At 48.0% G+C, this 20,821-nt stretch overlaps 2 protein-coding genes across 2 annotated transcripts in view; both read left to right on the top strand.

Annotated features, from left to right (window-relative positions):
• Positions 1 to 540: 540 nt before the first annotated feature.
• On the top strand, positions 541 to 5,490 carry AMBP (alpha-1-microglobulin/bikunin precursor; the record flags this gene model as incomplete). The annotated part of the gene is made up of 10 exons (XM_084299329.1): positions 541 to 648; positions 1,547 to 1,689; positions 1,830 to 1,906; positions 2,429 to 2,542; positions 2,995 to 3,096; positions 3,304 to 3,341; positions 3,994 to 4,072; positions 4,153 to 4,320; positions 4,476 to 4,652; positions 5,459 to 5,490. 10 exons carry the CDS (start codon positions 541 to 543, stop codon positions 5,488 to 5,490), a joined length of 1,038 nt encoding a protein of 345 aa, XP_084155455.1.
• A 996-nt stretch (positions 5,491 to 6,486) lies between these two features.
• The window catches only part of RABL6 (RAB, member RAS oncogene family like 6), a 57,106-nt gene continuing 42,771 nt past the window's right edge, over positions 6,487 to 20,821 (top strand). The window contains exons 1-3 of the mRNA XM_084299101.1: positions 6,487 to 7,031; positions 13,808 to 13,942; positions 20,214 to 20,261. Coding sequence (XP_084155227.1) covers positions 6,902 to 7,031; positions 13,808 to 13,942; positions 20,214 to 20,261 — 313 coding nt within the window. The 5' untranslated portion in view covers positions 6,487 to 6,901. The remainder of the gene's footprint in view (positions 7,032 to 13,807; positions 13,943 to 20,213; positions 20,262 to 20,821) is intronic.

Below are 20,821 nucleotides of genomic sequence, written 5' to 3'. Positions count from 1 at the left end.
GCCCCAGGCCTTGGCCACCCGCTTGGGACCCCCAGGGAGAGTCTCACCCCCGCTGCCAGGAGGGGATCTGGCTGCTGGGCTCCGCTCCCTGTGGGCACTGCTGAGGAGCGAGGAGCTCGTCATGCGTGCTGGGGACCTCTTGGTCCTCTCTCTGCAGGGTCAGGTTAGTCCATCACTGCGGGCACCATCCGGGCTCCTTATAGGATCCCAGGGCAGGAATACAAATCATAACATAGAATGAGACAGGTCCTGGTCTGTGCGTGGGCCAAGAGGTGGTGTAGGAACAGGTGAGGTGAGGAGCTCTCATGGATGTTTGGCTCTGTGCTGCTTGGGCCATGGTGAGCTCAGGCCACATGGCCAGGTCTGCAGGGCCAGGAGCTGCCCCCACGTCTACCTGCCCGGCCCCCGCCAGGCTGGCCGCCCCGCTGGCCCTGTTCTCTGAGGTCTGAAGGTCACGCGGCTGCGCAGTGAGGACAGTGCAGAAACACGGATCCCTCCAGTGCGGTGGCACTTAGCGGCACTCTGAAGCCACCAGACACAATGTTTTGGGGTCTCCTTTCTCTCCTCCTCTTCGCCATGGCCAGCGGAACCCCCATTGGGGACCAGGATGAAGACATCCAAGTGCAGGAGAATTTTGAAGCTGAGCGGGTAACAGCGGCTTGCGGTCCCTGGATATTGGGGGTAGTAGGGATGGGAGAAAGCTATTTTATTTTTCTCTAGCAAGAGGGATGACATTTCCCATAATGGGTTGTGCAGGGCTGGTGCTGGCAGCGCAGATCTCCCTGGGTGCTGGTCTGGGGGGGATTCAGCCCTTGGGATGGCCTCACCCCAGCAAACACACAGGCAGGGCAGATAAATCCCAGTCTGTTCATCTGTTCAGACTAAGGTGCCCTGCTGTGGCAGGGCACACCAGAAGCCCCAGAATGTGTGTGGGATGCAGCCTACCCCCTCCAGCCCCACTCCCCCCAGGTCTCCTGCAGGCACCTCTGTCCCCTGCCCAGCTCTGCATACCCAACATGCACATGGGTCTAGGCTCCGCTGGGTACCAGCCCCCCTTCCTGGTGAACAGGAGACACACAGACACTGCCCAGGGCTTGGGGACCCCACTCTGTTCCCAGGGACTGCCTGTCCCCCATGTAAAAGTGACAGAAATGGAGGGGAGAAGAGGCCAGTATCCTGCTCAGTGGTAAGCACACATGGGCAACAGGAGTCCAGCTCTGACCCTCACTTCCCCAGCAGTTCAGCATGAAGCTGCTGTAAAGCTGGGACATCTGGGCTGCCACCTCTTCTGACAGACAGCTCTCAAATGCTGTCAGGGATCCAAGCACAGAAGCCTGGGAAGCTGTGGAAGATGGGTGACCACTGAGTTGGAAATCCTGCTGAGTGCTGATCACTTTCCTATGGTAGCTCTGGCCCCAGCACCTTTCACCATAGCTCACCAGTTGGCTTCTTGGTCATGAATATTTCAGCTTTGCAGAAAGCCATGGGATATCCTACCTTGGTGGAGGAGGTGTGTGGCAGATATGTCCTTTTCTTTTCCCCACAGATGTATGGGAAGTGGTACGATGTAGCCATTGGCACCACCTGCAAGTGGATGAAGAACTACAAGGAGAAGTTCAACATGGGCACGCTGGTGCTGGGCCCTGGCCCCAGCGCCGACCAGATCAGCACAATCAGCACCAGGTTGCGGTACGAGCAGTGCTGTGGGTGCTCAGGGATGTCAGGGATCCTGTGCCATGGGCAATCTGGTTGCTCCAGGCACAGTTTTCACAAGATAAATAGGAAAAGAGATGACCTGAAGCTGTTTATTCTTTTACTCCTTCATCCAGGCAAGGTGACTGCACTCACATCTCAGGAGAGTACCAGAAGACCAGCACCCCTGGCAAATACACCTACTATAATCCTAGTAAGTTGGGCTCACTGCTGGCCTGCTGGGCCCTAAGAGCTGCTGTGTGCTCACAGGATGTGAATCAGTGCCAGGCCTCAAAGGATACAGCTGGTGGCTGGGGAAGTGGTTCAAGGGAGCAGGGCTCAGGGAGAGGAAGCTGCTCCGTAGTGTGGGTTGTTTCCAGACAAGGAAGCAGGGTCTTAGGGAAACTGTTTCAGAGCTGCCTGCATAGGTACAGGACTATGAGATATTCCAGCAGATCTGTCTCATCCCCAGGGTCCCAATCTGGGACAGGCTCCCACCAGCCACATTTAAGGAGCATTGATGGTATCTCAGTTGTCTGCAAACTTTGGATTCCAGTCCCTTCAACTAATAAGAGGCTGGTGAGGTGAAAGCGTGTCAGGGTTGTGCCTGCCTCCTAATAATTTCATAATTTCCTGAATTAGCTGCTTGATTTCACCCCCCAGCTCTGTCACTCGTCTATACCTGTTCCTTCCTGAGGGGCAGGAATGATGTCCCCTGTATTGCTGTCTCACCTAGAATGGGACGTGTCTATCAAGTCCTATGTGCTTCGCACCAACTATGAAGAATACGCAGTCATTCTGATGAAGAAGACAAGTAGTTATGGTCCAACCACTACACTGAAGCTATACGGTATGTCTGGCTATGGCACTGTGGGCAAGTAGGCCTTTAGGTGGGCTCAGTAACACCACTCTTTGCTTGTCTTTGAGGGACTTGAGTGTGGCTTTGGAGGTGGTGCCTTGAGTCAGCTCATCTTTGACACCAAAGAGGTTGAGTTTTATGGCTCACTTTTAGAGCCACATCACACAATTCAAACCAGAGTGTTATTTGGGATGAACAAGATTTGCTTGGGAAACCCAGATCCTGAAGTGGCAGGAGATGCTGTCTTTCATGACTGGGAGACATGTAAACAATGTTAACCAAGCCCTCAACCAACTCTGGTCAAGAATAATGGAGGAGAGGTTGGTAGGACTTGTACTGGGCCTGCAGCTGCCTGGGTTCTGCAGGTCTGTGGCTGCTGGGGGCTCCATACAGACTCTTGCCACTGCTGACCCTGCTGACAGCCTGTTCCTTGCCCTTGCCAGGGAGAAGCCCAGAGCTGCGGGAGGACCTCACCAACGCCTTCCGGCAGCTGGCTCTGGAGATGGGCATCCCTGCAGACTCCATCTTCATCCTGGTCAACAAAGGTAATGCATGCAAGGCATGTGCCTCTTCTGCTGCCTGTGCCCCTGACGTGATGGTTTGCTGAGGCTGCTCCTTCTTGGTCTGCAAGGTTGGGGAGAAGAAGGGAGGGCCAGGATGGAGGGAGGAGAGATGACAGCTTTGTTGGGATGAGGTAGAAAGGGGACCACCCCTCTCAAGCTGCTGATCTTCTCTTCTGTCATCTGGGCCAGGTGAATGTGTCCCCCAGGAGACTGCCACTGCCCCCGAGGTGAGTGTTACAGCCAGGACCTCCTGGAATGAATTAAGGATGGGAATGGGCTTTGCCTGCAAGGACAGGGCACAGGCTGCAAAGATAGGGGTCACAGGTGCATCAGGTGTTGCTAGGGCTCACTTCCAAGTAGAAAGCAATGTCCCTTTCCTACTCAGATTCTTTTGTAGGGTAGAAGTTGCAGCACATGAAGCCTGGTGTCTCTGTGCCCTTTGCCTGCTCCTGAGTGCTCCAGCTGGGCTGAAGACTCCCTTTCCCAGTGGGGGAGGCAGCTCATTGCCCTACTAATGCTCCAGTTGCAGTCATCCAGCACATCCCAGTCTTGTAGTGTTGAGTTTAAAATGTTTTTCAAGAGGGGATGGGACTTCATAGGAGAAACAGTCCAGCTGAGGGTCTGGAGACTGCAACACCCTGTGTCAGTGGGAGCAGAGACATGTCCTCAGCCCCACACAGGGCATGGCCAGGGCACTTTGGGCGTCTTTACCCAAAATGCATGATTCTGTCCCATGTCTGGGATGAGCACAGGGCTCAGAAGGCCACGGTTGACCCTAGGTCAATGAATGATGTATGGGGGCACTGGGGGAGCTTGTCACCAGAGGCAGAAGGGCAGGCAGGGCTGACAGCAGCTTTGTGCTTCTTTATCCCGGAGCAGAGGGCGCGGAGAGCAGTGCTGCCACCTGAGGAGGGCTCAGCCGCGGGACCCTTGCCCCCATACGTTGGCAACAAGGAAGGTGGGTCCTGGCAGAGGGGCTGTGGCAGGCATCCCTGCGCCCCCTTGTCCTGCCACAATGCATGTTGTGCTCACCTGCAGATGCGTGCCGGCTGAGCCGGGACCCTGGGCCCTGCAGCGGGATGCTCTCCCGCTTCTTCTACAATGTTTCTTCCATGGCCTGCGAGACCTTCCTCTATGGTGGCTGCCTGGGAAATGGCAACAACTTCTACTCAGAGAAGGGCTGCTTGCAGGCGTGCCGGACTGAGGGTGAGCAGGCATGGGGCCGGGCAGGGGGTGAAGGGATGTGGAGGGTGGGTGAGGCCTTCACCCCAGCCCCAGAGGGGACTGCGTGCAACCCCGAGCCCTGTGTGTCCACGGGGGTCCCGGTCCTGCTGGCCTGCCGCAGCCCCCTCTCTCTGCAGCTGCCTGCAGGCTGCCCATCGTCCAGGGGCCCTGCCAGAAGCCAGTGCTGCGCTGGGCCTTTGATGCGGCTCAGGGCAAGTGCATCAAGTTCAGCTACGGAGGCTGCAAGGGCAATGGGAACCAGTTCTACTCGGAGAAGGAGTGCAAGGAGTACTGCGGGGCTCCTCCACTGGCAGGTACGGCACTGCAGCGTGTCAGGGGCTGGGGCAGCAAGCGGGTGGGCACTGCCTGCACATCTTGTCTGCTCCAGACTGCATCCAGGAGCACTGGGTCTGCTGGCAGCTGGAGTGGGTCTGTCCTGGGTCCAGTCCTCTGATGGACCAAGGAAAAGATCATCAATCTACAGACAGCATCACAGGAGGTGGCAGAAATGTCAGTGGGAGTAGCAGCTGAAAAATTTGAAGGGGTAAAGGGACCCTGACACCAAATAGGGACCCTGGGTGTACCCAGAGTGTACCCTCCATGCGATGCCCTCCAGAGCCTCCAGATCTAGTCAGCACAAGGGTTTCCATATTGAAACCCTTTTGGAAAATCTAAAGGCCTGCTCTGCCCCCAGGACAGATGGACAAGCATTCTCGCTTTCATCAGTGTAGCAGGGAAGATCTTACTGCAGAAGAGAGTGAGCTCAGGGACGTTCAGCCACAGCCCTGGATGAGCCTGATACTGATAACTGCAAGTGGCAGGAGCTGGGGTGGGAGCCCAGCAGATGGGGAATGGGGACAAAGTAATGGGTCTCAGGGCAGAACCCATCTTTTATTATCTTGTCACCAGTATAAAGTGTATTAATGCCACTGAGGTGGGACATCCCTGGACAGCAAAGGGATGTACAGAGAGTCCAGACTGCTTCCCTTATCACTGACAGAAGGGACAAAGTGACAAAGCAAGAAGCATCAACCATTGCCACCTGTCTGTGGGGCATGGCGGGGTGTGAGGATGGGGTCTGTGGGTCTGCCTGTCATACTGCACACTGCTCTGCTTGCAGAGGATGAGGAGTTTCTGCATCTGTCAAACTGATGTGGGTGGAAGACGAGCACCGAGCACTGGAACAAGGGCCTCGCATGAGCTCCTGGTGGTGCAGGAGATGTCTTCAACAGTAAATGTCTCTAAAGTAACCAACAAGCCTAGTGTCCATCCCAGAGCCGGCGACGAGCGGCAGAGGATGCTGTTGAGTCCTCACTGGCCTCCCCTATGGTGTCCCTCCTGGCAGGGCTGATGGGTGCTGTCCGCTAAGCCCCTGTCCCTGCCTCAGTCCTGCTGACCACCACCTGCATGGTGCAGGGGTGCCAACAGGGGCAGCCAGGGGCTCTGACGTCCTGCTGGGTGGGGGCAGACGGGAAGGAAGCAGCACGGGGGGACAGGTACCCGTTCCTCCCTGAGGGTGAATAATGAGTGCTGCATCTCATGGATGGGGCACGGTGGGACCATGGGTTTCGGTGAGGCTCTCTCGCTGTGCGGTCTGAGCCTCATCCTTGGTGTGAGCAGACCCTGTGGGTTGTGCCCCCCCAGGACACCGGGGGCCCGGGCACACGTGAGGGGGAGCCCAGCACTGGGGGTGCTCAGAGCCCAGAGCCTTGCTGGCACCCCTGGGCCTCAGCTGGGAACTGGAGACGGGGGGCACGGGGCGGGGGGCTGCGGGCTCACGGGAGGCTGGGAGGGACGGGAACGGTCACGGGGAGGGATGGGGGTTCGGGAGGGGCTGTGGGAGAGGACTGGGGGGGGCAGAGCAGACGGGGGGGTCCCAGGAGGGGACTTCGGGGGTACGGGGGGGTCCCAGGGAGGCGGGGGGGGTCACGGGGCAGGACCAGGGGCCCTGCAGCGGTCCCGGGGGGCTCGGAGGGAGACGGAGCAGTGCGAGGGGCCGCGGGGGCGGGGGGCGGGGGCGGGGGGTCCCGGTGTGCGCGGGGCCGGCCCCTGCCCCGCCCCGCCCCCCCGTCCCCGCCAGCCCCCGCCGGCCTCCGTAGCCGGCGCCGCGCGCGCTCCGTCCCTCGCGGCGAGGCGGAAGAGGCAAGATGGCGGCGGCAGGCCCGCGCCCGGCCCCGAGCCGCGGCGCCCGGCGGGGCTGAGCCGCGGCCCGGCCCCTCCCCGAGCCCCTCGCAGGAGCCCGCCCGCCCCTTCCCGTGCCCTGCCCGCCGCCCCGGGCCATGCCCGGTTAGCGCCCCCTGCCCGGCTGACGGCGGGGCCCGGCCGAGCCCCTTCCCCGCCGCGTCGCCCCCCACGGGCCGGGCCGGGCCGCGCACCCCCGCCCCGCCGCGCCCGGGACGCCCCTCATGGCCCGAGCGGCCCCGGCCGAGCTCTGAGGGCCCCGCGAGCCGTGCCCTGCCCTTGCCCTCCCCTCCCTATGCCCCCCCCGGGGCCGCCCTGCCCCTGAGCCCCGGAGCGGCGGCCTTCTTCCTGGCGGCGGTGGCGGAGGCGCGGGAGCAGAACGATGTTCTCGGCCCTGAAGAAGCTGGTGGGCTCGGACCAGGCTGCGGTCAGAGACAAGAACATCCCCGCGGGGCTGCAGTCCATGAACCAGGCTCTGCAGAGGAGGTTTGCCAAGGGAGTCCAGTATAACAGTGAGTCGCAGCCCGGCCCCGGGGTCTGTCGGGGGGCAGCCCCGTGGGGCCGCCCCATCCGCGGCCAGGGCCCCCGGTGGCGCTGTTCGCGCGGTGGCTCTTTTGCCGGTAGTCAGCCGAAAGCCAAGCTTGCAGTTAAACCTTAGAGCGTGCAGAACTCGGGGAAGAGGAAGGATGGCAACCTTTTAGGTGTCGGCGTGGCACTTGGGAACCTGCGGTGTCCTCGGGCAGCGGGAGGTGTACCGAACGGCTGCATGCCTAACGCTGACTGTGACACAGGAGAGAGCTCTTTGTAAATCGGTTACCGCCAGTTAAAGTATCAAGACCATGTGGGTGACCTTCCCTGCAGCCCAGGGTAATGGTATTTATAATTAAGCTCTAGTGGCTGTATGATAAGGGTCTGCTGAAAAGCTCTGCGCTGCCAGACTTTAATAAAACTTGAGTGGTATATGTGTCCTTGGTAAATAATTTAATTCTGATTATGTTTCTGCAACAGATATACTTGCTCTTTTCTCAGGAAACATTTTCAGAGTTCTTCCCTTTCAGTATTGAAGCTCAGAGTTTTGTTTTTTCTGCTGAAGCTCAGTAAAGGTTACTCTTAATACAGTATTTCAGGAAGGCACTGTAAGTATGTGAAACACATCCCAAAGTAACAATAGTGGGATGGGGACAGTAGTTGTCATTTGCACTGAAAATAGATCTGCATCCACAGAGTGCTGCGAGTATCAGCTCATCTGCGGGAATGGGCACGCTCTGGAGTCAGGCTGCAAGAAGCTGAGAGAGTGGCAGTTTGGAATGAGACTGATTTGTAAATGTGGCACTGAATAATTTCTGAGCAGGCACACGTGATGGAGGAATAGAATTTGTGCTGTATCTTAATTTGAAATTGTAATGAAGGGAGAGATCAAGGGTTTGGTGTTTTTTTGTTTTTTTTTTTTTTTTTTTAGTGTTGTCACTATTGACTGTGCTTTTAATGTGATAAGTTTTGGAAGCTCTCAGCTATGCTGGGGAGAGTGTTTGCTGAATTTACCCAGAACACATGTGGTAGATATTCCAGAAGTCCTTAATTTAGAAAAGGAGTGTCTTAGCAAGCAATTGTGAATATGACAAGAAAAACACATTGTTAAGGGACATAATTTCTAGTGAGAGATGAGGGGTGAAGATGAAACTATTGCACCTTGGCATACAGCACTGCACCGTTCAAAGCATACCTGGAGATCTGGTTGAAGACTATTGATCTCTGCAGAGGCTTAGCAGAGCCCACAGACCGGAACATATCCTTGTGCTTCAGTGGGAAATGTTTGAGACCAGGTTGCTTACATCAACTTGTGAATTATGTAAGAGAAAGGAGTTGATGTTTCAACAGCAAACGTTTGTGCTGCATGCGGTACAGATCAACTGCATCCTGCTGGCACAAAAGTAAAAAGGGACAGCTCTTCATTAGGTGCTGACAAACTGCATTGCCACCTAACCTTTGTGGATGTGTACCTGCTTGTCATTAATACAGCAGGGCCAAAAATGCAAACAGCTAAGCCACCAACTGTAGCTTTGTTTCTTTTTGTCTCATTACCAAAAGCCTCTGGAAAGCTTTTTCTTTTGAGCATGGTCTCATCAAGATTTGTGTTCTAATCACTGGTTTTATATCAAGAATAAAACCACATCTTTCTGTCCCTGCCTTAAGGGAAGCTTTCCAATCTCCATAGTAACTCTTCCCTGTATCACAGTTATATAATGTTCGTAGGAGATACGGGCAGGGTTATGAAAGAATTTCGAAGCACCCTCATAGCCATGGCACTGGATAAGTAGGGTGAGTTCCAGCATGGTGAGGGTATGGGTGTTGCAAGGGCCATTGCTAAGCAAAGGGGAGAGCTGCATATCCTTTGTCCTATCAATGCTCCTTTCTTAGGAAATGTGAAATTGAATAGAGGGGGGTACAAAATTCATTTTGTAGCCATCTTTAACACAGGTCTTTAAAACTCTTCCCTGGAATTGCATAACCCTAAACCAAAGGGTGCAGTCATGACTGGTTCCACAGAAATACTTCCTTGTTTCCATAGTCCGTTATTGATTATGAAGCGTAGCCCATTTACTTACCAGAAATATAAGTGTGCTGAAAACGCTTGCTGATAAAGTGGCAGCAAATGGCTGGGACCTGGGCCTTATCACATGGGTTTTGATGCCTCTTTCCTGTGGGATTTGGGGCAGGCTGGGCTGTGCCAGCTTTCATGGCTGTCAAGTAGGTTTCATAACCAAACAGCCTCAGTCAACAGATTTGCGTTGATGGTCTCCCTCCCACTCAGGTAAGTTTTCAAAAGGAAGAAAGTTGCAGAGTGGGTAGGTTTAAATTTCTGGTGAGAGCAAAGGCCACTAACAGCCCTCGTCAGCAATCGCTTTTTCTGCATGGGGCATCCTAATTTGAAACAAAAGTGTTTTCATACGTCATTCCCGGCATACACTCCTTATTGGCTCCCTTTATCGTCTGGATGGAGCTTTTCTGTTTTTACATACTATAGCCCAAATAACTCCAGAGTTCCGTAAGGTACAGAGAAATTATGAAAATGAAGTGGGTCTGTACCAATTTTGGTTTTAATGGCTTGGTTGTTTATGTGAGATTGTGGTTCCCAGCATGGGGAACCAATTTTTGTAAAAACTTGTTCTTTTTTTCTGGTTGGGCTAGCTTTGCACTTGGACCAGGGCTGCTGCTGTTCAGCGAGCTGTGCTGGCCCCAGGAGAGTAACAAAGGCCTGAGTGAACAGGCTCGGTGTAGAGAGGCAGAGGTGGATCTTGTTCCTTTGGAAGTGGTGCTGGTTTAAACAAATTACAAGACAAATTACAGAAGGAATTACCAGTTCCAGGTTACTCAAATGTGGAAGTTTACATAAGGCAGTGCTGACCAAAGAAGGGTGAAATGAGTGGCTCTGGCTGGGCTACATGGATGAGAAGGCTTCTTGGGAATTGCAGACTGATGACTGGTGACAGGAGATGTGGAAGTGCTGTATTTTCAACCCAGTGGTCCCATTTCCCAGAAGTGCACCTTCTGCTCTGGGCTTTATTCTGAAAGATGTGTCTAGCGTGCATGCCACCCAATAAAACCCGCTGCTGTCCTCCCTGTGGGCATCACCCTGGCGTAAACGTGCAGCGCTGCTGAACTACCATAGTCAGTAGCTCCAAGAATTGCCCTGGTCCCTCTTCTTATTACTTGTCTGTCTAAAACATGCTTTAAAAGACAAAACGTAATGAGTATGGTGCATCCTTATTGTGAGCATTGTAGTCCTTACTTTCTTTGTGTTGTTTTAGCATAGTACTTCCCAACTTTTGATTGTAGTTTTGTTAAATATTTTCACTCATTACTGCTTCCAGAAGAAAGACCTTGTCTCTTCCAGCTGCTTCCCACCTTCTCTTTTTTTTTTTTTTTTTCCTATTGCTGTCGCAGGTGTTTGTGTAACGTGTGGGAAACTTGCTTTGACTGCTGTCTGGCCTTTTCTCCCCAGGAGTTATGCTTGGGGGTGTCTGTAGATCATGTCTGCTTCTTTTTGTGGCAGAACTAGCTTTTAGTGTTCCAATTACAGCCTTGTAGTCACAGCCTCAAACGTCTTCATGAGAATAAGGTTATGACCCTTCATACGGGGATTGTTAGCAGAGATATTCAGGGATTTTTGCTCTGGGATCCGAAGTCCTTAGCTCTTGCAGCATACTGAAGGAATATGGGCAGTGCTGAGAATTTCCAGTCCTGAGTCAGCCTGTGGGCCTGTGTCCTTGCTGCTCTGCTTCCATTTCCCCATTTGCAGAATTAAAATCCCTGTATTTTTTCTGACACAGTGACAGAATGAATGAGAAGTGATCTGTTCATTTTTTTCCTCACGTTTTTATCTATTCCCAATCCCTACCCTTTTTCCCACAGATAATTCTGCTGTCTTTGCTACAACGCTGTGGCTGTTTGCAGTAAGTACTGGTTTAACTAGAAATCAAAATAAGGTAGCAACTGTGTACATCCCACAGGTAACAGTACTAACCTCACCCCTAATTGCTGGTCTTGTCACATTCAGACACAGCCTGGGCCTGTGGTTTACCTGGCTGGCTGTGCCCTGAAGCTCATTCAGCTCTTCCTGTCTTGCAGATGTCTGTCATTGAGTAGACCTGCCCCATCTGAAGTCTCAGATACTGATTTTGTTTTGCTGAAAATGATCTATACGACCTGCCTTCTTCCTGTTTTATTTTTAAACACTTTTCCAATCATCAGAAGCAAACAAATGAACAAAAACTGGTGAAAACTAACACACTATGTAGGAGGAGAGAGTTCCTAACACAGAAAATACTGAACCTGAAAAGGGCCATTGGACATGTTCAAATGGAGCACATGCTGCTACAGGCACCATAAGCTGATCTCAGTGTAGCTGCTGGGGGGTGAGGGTGATCTTCTTGCCCCCCCAGCCATGCTGGCACTGCTCCTACTGCTCATGCAGCTGTGCACTTGAGCTAGAGGAGGAAACTGAGCGTGCTGAAAATGAATAATATGAGGGTTAGTTTTCAGCCAGTTCAGTTTCTTGATCCAACTCAACAATGGCTGCATAAGTTGATAAGTTGCATAAGCGTTAGCAGTAGGAAAACTGGGGAGTTGGGGATGACCCCTTCTGGGGAAGAGCTCACAGCTGAGACATCTGTGGGTGTCCTGAAAGTGCACCTTGAAAGCAGCCTGACTGAGGAAGGGTCTGCTTGTCCCTTAAAACTCACTGTGTCAATGTCTTGTGCTGTACTTTTTAGAGGAAGCTGATTTTTTAAATATCTCTCTAATGTAGGCAGTGAGAGCATTTTGAAAGGTTCAGGTTCTAAAGGGGACAAACGATCTTATTCTTTGTGTGGCATGGACTTGCTGCATTTCATTCATTAAGAAATATCAAAGGAATCCTCCTTTGGTTGTTTCCCCATCTGTAAGCATGAAAAAAAAAACCCACACAGGGCAATGGGAAATGCAGGAAATGGTTTGTTGTCTCTACAGAGATGCTTTGGTACCTGTAAATGAAGTCATTCTATAAATATTTTGTTCTTTGTGTCTTAATTACCCTTTTGCTATTTTAATAAGTAACTTTGTAAAAGAATAAACAGCAATACCTCTTAGTGGGTGGGAGCAGAACAGCAACTGTAGCATAGCAGAACTGCAGCACAGAATTTTGCCGGACAAACCTCTTCCACAGACTCCAGGCACTGTTACTCTTAAATTTTTCTCTGAAATGCCTGCAGTAACTCCTGAGTTACAACAGAAGGCAGCCTTCAGTCTGAGATTCCCTTGCCCAAATGATGATGCATAACCTACTGCTAGTCACCTGAATCTGCCGTTAGATGTCTCTGAGTGGCCCATTTTTTAGTGGATAATAGCTCCTGTGTATCAGATGCAAGCATAAAAATTCTGGTCCTGTTCAAGTCAGCTTATGTTTCTCAATAGGCTTGTACCACTTAAAACAAAGATGGTATTTAAAAACAAAAGTCCCATAATGTAACAGAAGATTTAGAAAACAACATATTCCATTTTCAGATAGAACAAGATAATGTTAGGGTAGCCTGTGGAAGTCGATGGTGTTAGTTGCTAAAGAAGTTGCTTTGCTGGGTTGTGTACAGGTTATGGTAGCAGTACAGGTGATGCTCTCTGCAGATGCGTTGTTTTCCCTGCAGTAAGACAAGATATTTTGGACACTTCTTTACTCAGGGTGGGCTTGAATGCATTTTGCATGGACTGATGGTTCTTGCAGTAGGCAGGGATGTGCGGCATGCTAGGTCAGCCTGGTGGCCTAGGCAGCTGGGCCTGAGGCAGGCCAGTGGAAGTGGAGCTGTTCTCATGTACCTAAGACCATGATTTTTAAGAATGCCTTTTCTGAGTGCCATCAGCATGTTTGTGCCTTAAAAATGGTTAAGACCTAGCTCCTGCCACAGAGGCCCTTTCTTTGCCACAGAGGGGACCAACAGAGATTCAGTTTTTTCTTGGTTTTATTTCTGTTATTGAAGCTGATTTATGTCCCCAGAGCGGTGTGCTTGTTCTGGTTCAGCCTAGCTTGTTTCTAGTGCATGTAAAGTAGATTTATTGTGATCTAATTTGATTCGAACTGTGGCAATCAACAGAGGCAGCTTGATGAATTTATCAGCGGTGATTTCAGGTAAGACCCTCGTGTCGTTAACTGCCTCATCCCTTTGACAGAGGTGGTCAAGGCTTCAGCAGAAGCTGCCTCTCCGCTCTCCTACAGCATCCTCAAGAACTTTTGCACCAGTGCCCGGGTGCAGACTGACACCTCTGGACTAGGGACACTGCCTAATTCAGCTCAGCTAAGAACTGGTCCTTGGGCTTTTGCTGACTTGGGGCAACTGGCTCTAGGAAGTGATTATTTCTGCAAGGAATGAGAAGTGTTTAAGGAGAAATGTGAATGGTAGAGGAGGTAATTGAAGAAGCAACCTGACATAAAAGGCTTGCAAAGAGAGAGGGTATGAGACAGGGCTGGTTACAGGTGAAAAAATGCAGGAGGGTAAAAAGAGCAGCAACTTAGCTAGCTTGTGCAGATTCTGAAGTTTCAATCTTGATGTTGGTTCTTCTTGCTGAGCTAGTGTGAGTAGCTGAATAAACACTAATTTTAATGACAGTCTCATGCTTTTTAACAAAACCCATCGTGCCTGTGTAATATGGGAGAACTAATTACATCTGAATAATGCTCACAAAAAGTTAACATGCTCGTCACAGCATTCTTTGATTTGCTTTTAATCAACTTTATTTATCTGCTTGCTCTTTTCCCCAGTGAAAATTGTTATCCGAGGGGACAGGAACACTGGGAAAACCACACTCTGGCACCGACTGCAGGGAAAGAAGTTTATTGAGGAATATATTCCAACTCAGGAGATCCAAGTCACCAGCATCCACTGGAATTACAAAAGTAAGATGAAAGGGGGTGGAAGGAGCCACTGTCATGGGACAGCGGGTCTATGTCTTGGGGGCAGAAATTCCACTGCAGCCTTATTTGCTTCTTCTGTGTCTGCTTGGGAGATAAAGTGAGCTCTCATCGATCTTATTTTAATTTATTATTCACAGTTTCTCAGTCATATTTTCAATAATTTTAATCAAACTATATAAGAGAGAAAAAATAAACCTTTGAAAGTTGCAGTTCTAGGAAGGTTTTTAGTAGGTGATCCAAAAGATTTGAAGTATTTGTGATACGCTTGACTTGCTAATGGAAACAGGTTTATTATGAAAATCTGTCTCTGAGGCTAAACCTGCTTGGTGTTATATTGTTGTGTACAAGTGAAGAGTTTGATGTAAACTAGTCTTTCACTGATTAAAATGTAGAGAACATCCCTTAACTGGTGATGACGATGTTTTAAAAATGGTTGTAGTACTAATAGCTCTAGGCTGACTTACTGAAACATGGAAGTATCTTACCAGTAGCTTTTTTGAGAGATGAGGTGTGATTTTTTTTTTTTTCTTTCCCATCTGCTCTGGCAGTGTAAAGTGGCTCTAAAAGCCCTGCATCTAGCCTGGAGAAGACACTGCAGGCACTGAAATTGCATCAGACTATGGTTCCAGAGGGTGTTAAAGTCAAGCTTTTAGATTCCTGATCAAAAATGCCACAGCCTTGGGGCATGCGCTACTGACTAAGCATGAATTTGCTCTGTAAGACTGATGTTGCTTTGAAAAAAAAGTCAGCAGTTTGTTACTATCAGATAGAGCAACTGCTTCAGAAAAAGAGGCAAAGTGGTGCGGATAAACTCTGTCTCCTTATAAAGCCTGAGGCTCCGGACTATACCAGGAAAATCCTGAGGGAAAAGCTTGGATATGAGGGGAAAAAAGGGTATATTGAGAGATCGTGGTTGGATTTGTGCACAGCCAGTGCTCCTCTCCTTAGGGTTTTTTGGTCCTGTGTGTGTGTGTACATACAGACCTACAGGTGCAGGTCACAGGTAGGTCCATGGGCCTGTCCGTAGGAGAAATGATTGCCACATTACACCTGTATTGCTCAGTGTGTAAGGTATCAATGGTGCTGGCCTGCTGTGGGGGAAGAAAAGGGATGGAGTAAGTGCTTTTGTAGGGCTGGTACTCTGGGAAGGACCCCTCAGTCCTTTGCCCTCCGCTTGTTCAGGGCAGCAGCTTTTTAGGAGCTGTTTCAGGTAGGATATGTCTGTCCTTCACAATACAGTGCTCACTTTGATGTAGGGGCTACAAAAGGTAGTGTAAACTAGTTGGTTTTGGGGGATGAAACCTTATTGCTCTCTACAACTACCTGAAAGGAAGTTGTGGGGAGCTGATGGTTGGCCTCTTCTCACAGATAACTAACAATAGGACTAGAGGGAACGGCCTCAAGTTGTGCCAGGGGAGGTTGGAAAATAGGAGACATTTCTTCTCAGAAAGAGCAGTCAGGCATTGGAACGGGCTGCCCTGGGAAGTGGTGCTGTCACCATCCCTGGGGGTGTTCAAGGAAAGGTTGGACGTGGTGCTGAGGGACATGGCTTAGTGGGTGACATTGGTGGTAGGGGGGTGGTTGGACCAGATGAACTTGGAGGGCTTTTCCAACCCTAATGATTCTATGATTCTAAGAGGGCAATTGAGAAGGAGCGGCAAAGACTAAGTGCTATAGACTGACCGCAACCCCCATTCTCCTGCACTGCTCAGGGGGAGGAGGTGTTTTTGGTTTCTTTCCTTTGTTTCTCACTTTTCTAGCTTGTTAGTAACGGGCAATAAATTTTACTATCTCCCTACTCTTAGTCTGTTTTGCCCATCATGATAATAATTTAGCGATCTCCCTGTCCTTATCTCAACCCTTGAGCTGTTTGCATCGTATTTTTCTCCCCCTTTCCCTTTGAGGAGGGGGAGTGAGAGAGCGGCTGTGGTGGAGCTCAGCTGTCCACCCGAGTAAAACCACCACAGATGGATAGCTGCACTCTGCCATGGATAGGGGAGAAAAACAGGTCCTTGCTCAGTCCAACAGTGGTTTTCTCTCACATTCACAATCTGATGTTGAGCTAAGCCTGATGTCACAGGTGTTTAGATTCTTTGGTAGGGACCTGCTGTATGGCCATGCTGCAAATGTGTGCTCGTTAGCTTCTGCATTTCTTCATAAAAGTACCTTTATTTTGGGTACAATGTTATGGATGTTCTGCCTATCTGCTCTTGCAAGGTGTTGACAGATCTGCAGTGTTCATGCAGTGGTATCCTCCATCTCCATCGAAATGTCTGGCATATTGCATTTCAGCTGTGCCATCCTTCCCCCACACTCATACTCTTCTCTTCCAGCATATCAATACATTGGTTATTGATGTGTGAATGTAGAGCTTATGAATTGTTTGGATGATGGAAGCTATCTCTAAAATCAAAATTACTTTAGCCTAAATAGACTTAGACCAGACTGAGACACAGAATACTTTATTTTTAGATGTCTAAGTCTAAAGATTGCACTGAATGTTAATTGTGGTTTTCTGCATTACCACAGGTAAAACCCTCTGAATTTTAGTTTCCTCTCTAATCAATGTCAGTAATATAAGTACTGTTTGTAAATACAGCTTTTGATTTCTAAGAGGCTTATTCATGCCTAATTCTTTTTGTGTTTGTGAACAGTTACATGCAAAAAGATGTTTGAAGGCTGTTTCTTGTATAGAAAGATCCATTCACCTTATGTGTTTCTGCATATTTTAGGGTCTATATTGCCTTTTAGTGAGCTGAGACTTACGCACTGGCTTGTTCAACATGGATGTGATCCCAGGGTAGAAAAAAGCTACGCGTGAGGATGGCTTTTATTGTCAGTTGGTAACCGCAGGTCACTTCTAATTCTTAATTCTAGTATTTATGGGATGCATCTTTATAGAGCTTCCTGGTTAGATTTGACAGCAATGTGTACGTATGGCAATGGACTTTTCTCAAGGCCAAGTGTTGTCAAGCTGCTGCAATTTGCTGGAAGACTGTACGTGAAATTGTGCCTTTCATTTGTGTTTATTTCACTCGATAAAACACCATATTATTTTTTACTAATAATTTCCAGTAGGAAATTCTATACTGACCTTAATACTTGTAAAAATAACCTCCTTTTTTAAAAAAAATACACAAGATACGTTCCCTGCTCAGAGAATGTTCCATAGGTGATGTGCATGCTCTGAGAGACTGGCTCAGATCTAATTACTGACCTGTTAGCTAAGTTCATCTGTAGAGGAAAAATACACTTTGTTTTTCCTGTGATCATGCTCTTAAGCTATCTTGAATAAACGTTATGAGGTAGTTGGCAGCAAATATTTACAGATGTTAATCATATCACTGTCAAATATTCAAGGATTCTTACAATGCTTGTTCCTACTTGGAGTGAACAAAATCACTTTTCTGTGCCAGTTGTATAACAGTTGTATCTGTTATGGAATTTTTTGTATCCAAGTAAGGAATTACCATTCCCGACTCTAATGTATGCTTTTTTTAGGGTATGGGAGTCATTAATTTTATTCTCATTTTGTCAGCCTCAAAAAGGGAGTCCGAAATAAAAATTAACAAATACTTTTGTTCCAATGCTTTGAGTGCCTTATAGATGGGTGTGTGGAATTGCAGAGTTGCTCTGCTCTGTATGATTTGTGATCCAAAGAATATGAAATGAGTCATGTAATTGCGTGAGAGTAAATATGAACCCACCCGTAAAACAATGATTCTTATTTTTAAATAAACACTTGCAATTGAGTCTTCTCACCTCTTCACCATGTTCTGTGAGAACAGTGCCTTAATGTGCCACTGGCTACAAAGTACTTAGTGAAATAGCAACAGAGTAGAAAAATTTTTTGAGTGTTTTGATCTATGGCTTGTGCTAATCCAAATTATAGAATTAAAATGATGTATTGGCACTCTTTTTCCTGCAACATGCCTTCAGAATCCATTAGGGTGAAATGCTGCTCCTACTGCTGTGTGAGTCATAAAAAAAAGTCAGCACAGCAACACTAAAGTAATTATCCTCTTGTGTGTTCAGGATAATCAGGAATGAAGCTGGTGATGAAAAGGAAGAATTTACTGGCTACTGGCCAGCAGAAGCACTGGTGCTAACAGGGAAAAAAAAAAAAAACAACAAAACACCACCAACATGGAAAACAATTTTCTTACATCTTGCGTAGGTAGTTTCTTAGCTAAGTTCTGCACTTCCCCTCAGATAAAAGGATATAGAGAGATCTTTCCTAGTCAAACAGTTCAACTCCTCAGCTATCTAGGAGTGCTGCTGCTTAGCAGGATTTCAGTACTGGGGAAATTACCCACCAGGAGAACATTACTGAAGGTGCATTGACATTAGCTTAAGGAGGTGGCATTCTCTGGAGCTTGGGAGCAAAGTCCCAGTACTAGGTACCAGGCCTAGGAGAGCACTGTGTGGCACCCCAATGGACTATTTCGGAATGGTTTTCCAACTTCTTGGGAGAAACCTCTTCTTAGTGCTTATGTGCTGCTGCATGTGGAGCTGCTGGAAAGACCAAACTGCCTTCTGGATGCCTGCTGCGCCCCTGAAAGATTTGCTGCCTGAGAAGGGAAAGCGTGTTCAGTCCCTTTGCAGAGTGTCTTGACTGTTGAAAGGCACCAAGATTGACTTGGCACGTCTGTCTGTCCCTTGTTCTTTTGGGGCAGCAGAAGCACTGCCAGTTCCAGCTGTCAGGTATGAACTTAAGGGCAGAACTCAAATAGGTGATCTGTGCCTGAGCACCCGCTGCCTGACTGCACACCTTGCATGCACCATGGCCTCAGGCATCCCATGCCCCAGTAAGAGCGCCCTGATGCACAGTCTGGGGTGTAAAGAGCTGCTCATACAGCTGGGCGAGTAATCACAAGTATTTGGACTTGAGCCCTACCCGATTTGTTGGTTTGTAGAAATATATGGGGCCAGACTGAATTTGGGGAGTGTTATGGTTTGGGCAGAGGGTGTAAGGCTGCAGGCTACTGTATGCCTCTTGTGTTTTCGGCACTGTTTGGGCCTGTGGTGTACTGGCTGAGCTGACCCCGGGCATGCCTCCTCATCTTGTACCATGCCCCCTTGCTAGCAAATGGGAAGGTAAGTGAGAGTTGCTATGAGGAAAAAGAGAGGCTGATTGACCTTTATACATAAAAATAAGAAGGGATATTGCTCCAGAAGCAGAGGATCAAGCTTTACAATCATTCAAAATCTGTATTTACAATATTTTGAAACATTTAAGTTAAGCCAACAGTGTATTCTGTAGGGGAAATGTTTCCCAGCTGGACAATGGCACTTAGCTAAATTCTCTTGCCATGCTATGAGATTATTTTCTGCTCTCAGACATTATCATCTTCATGTTCCGCTGCTTTAAGTTCAGAGCTGCTCCAAGTCCAACCTTTACTTTGTAGCATTTCCAAAAGTAACTGTGTTTTGGAACTTTGTGAAGATCAGACTGCTTATTCAGATTCAATATATATTTCTAACCAAAGCTACCCATCACTCATGCCAACTGAAAGTTTAACTGCTAGCTGTCAGTATTTGCCACAGTGTCTTTCAAGTGAGAGTTTTGTTTGTTTTGCTTCAGATTTTAGCAACTCAAATCTAACTTGCTGCCCATTATTTACTGATTTTAGCAGTTTTACGTCTTAACAAGCTGCAGTAATACCTTATTTTTCATAGAGTGCAACTTGAAATTTGCAGAGAGAATGGATTTCTGTGGCTGCTGGGCTGCCTGCACTCTTTGTAATATTTACGTGAAAATGGCCTTAGTAAGATGGATTTTCTTTAAATGTGTGTATTCCTTCGTTTTTCAGCCGTATGCCTTTCTTTCAGACCAGACATTATTCAAATTAAATTTATATCTTTTCTGAAAAAACATGAGAACCTTTGTATGTTATAAAAAATGCATGTGAAATATTTATAACACATTTTAAATCTCTGATAAAATGTGAAGGAAATCTGTCATACGAGTAAGAATCTTTAAGAAATATTTTTAGATATCACAGTATTGGATTACAGCCTGTTCCTTCCAAAGTAGGTCTTGTGTTAGTTGTGTTTAGTTTTGTTTGTTTGTTGGTTTGTTTTTGTTTTGTTTTGTTTTTTGTTTTTTTAACTCAAGAATTACTTTTCTTTTGACTTTGATCTACTTTAACAGTACTAGTTTTGGCTTAGACTCTGTGTGGTAAGGGTTGAGTGTTGTTCATTTTGCTGAACCGATTTTTTTGACGCTGTCTTTTTTTTTTTGTGCTTTTAGCCACTGATGATATTGTTAAAGTTGAAGTATGGGATGTAGTTGACAAAGGTAAGATTCATAAGTTCTTTTCTACTGGAGATTCTGTTTTCTCTCAGTTTTAATGAAGAATTTATATGGAATCAAAAGTACCATTTACTTCTAATTTATTTAGAAAAAGGTGTGTATTTATTTTTTTTGAAGTACATTGATCTTCCTGGAAAAATACGGAAGGGAAAGAAGAGTCTCCTATGCTAGAGCCCATTATTTGCAATATGAACTTTAGATAAAATCCAGTATTTAGAAGCAGTTGTTTCATGTGCTGTGTGACAGATGAAATAGTCTGCTGCTTAGTGTAATCAGACTCTGAATTTTACTATAAACTTCATATTCTCTCCTTTATAGTTTTATGTATATTTATACACAGGTACTGAGTTCTTTGTTCTGTTTATAAAATTCTTGCCAAGCTGCTTTTATAAAGGAATGGTATTGTTGAATTGGTAAAATGTTACCTGCAGTGAATAATGTATGCAGGAGGAAAGGATGAAAGAGAAACTGATTACTTAAATCTGTCCTAAATGCTTAGCCAATGAAAGTGTTATGATGTATAAAATGTATTTTTCATTAGTTTT

Source organism: Netta rufina (assembly GCF_964035555.1).
Source record: "Netta rufina genome assembly, chromosome: 20".
NCBI classification, from domain to species: domain Eukaryota; kingdom Metazoa; phylum Chordata; class Aves; order Anseriformes; family Anatidae; genus Netta; species Netta rufina.
Note: the sequence above shows the minus strand (reverse complement) of the source record. Positions and strands in the feature narration are given on the sequence as shown.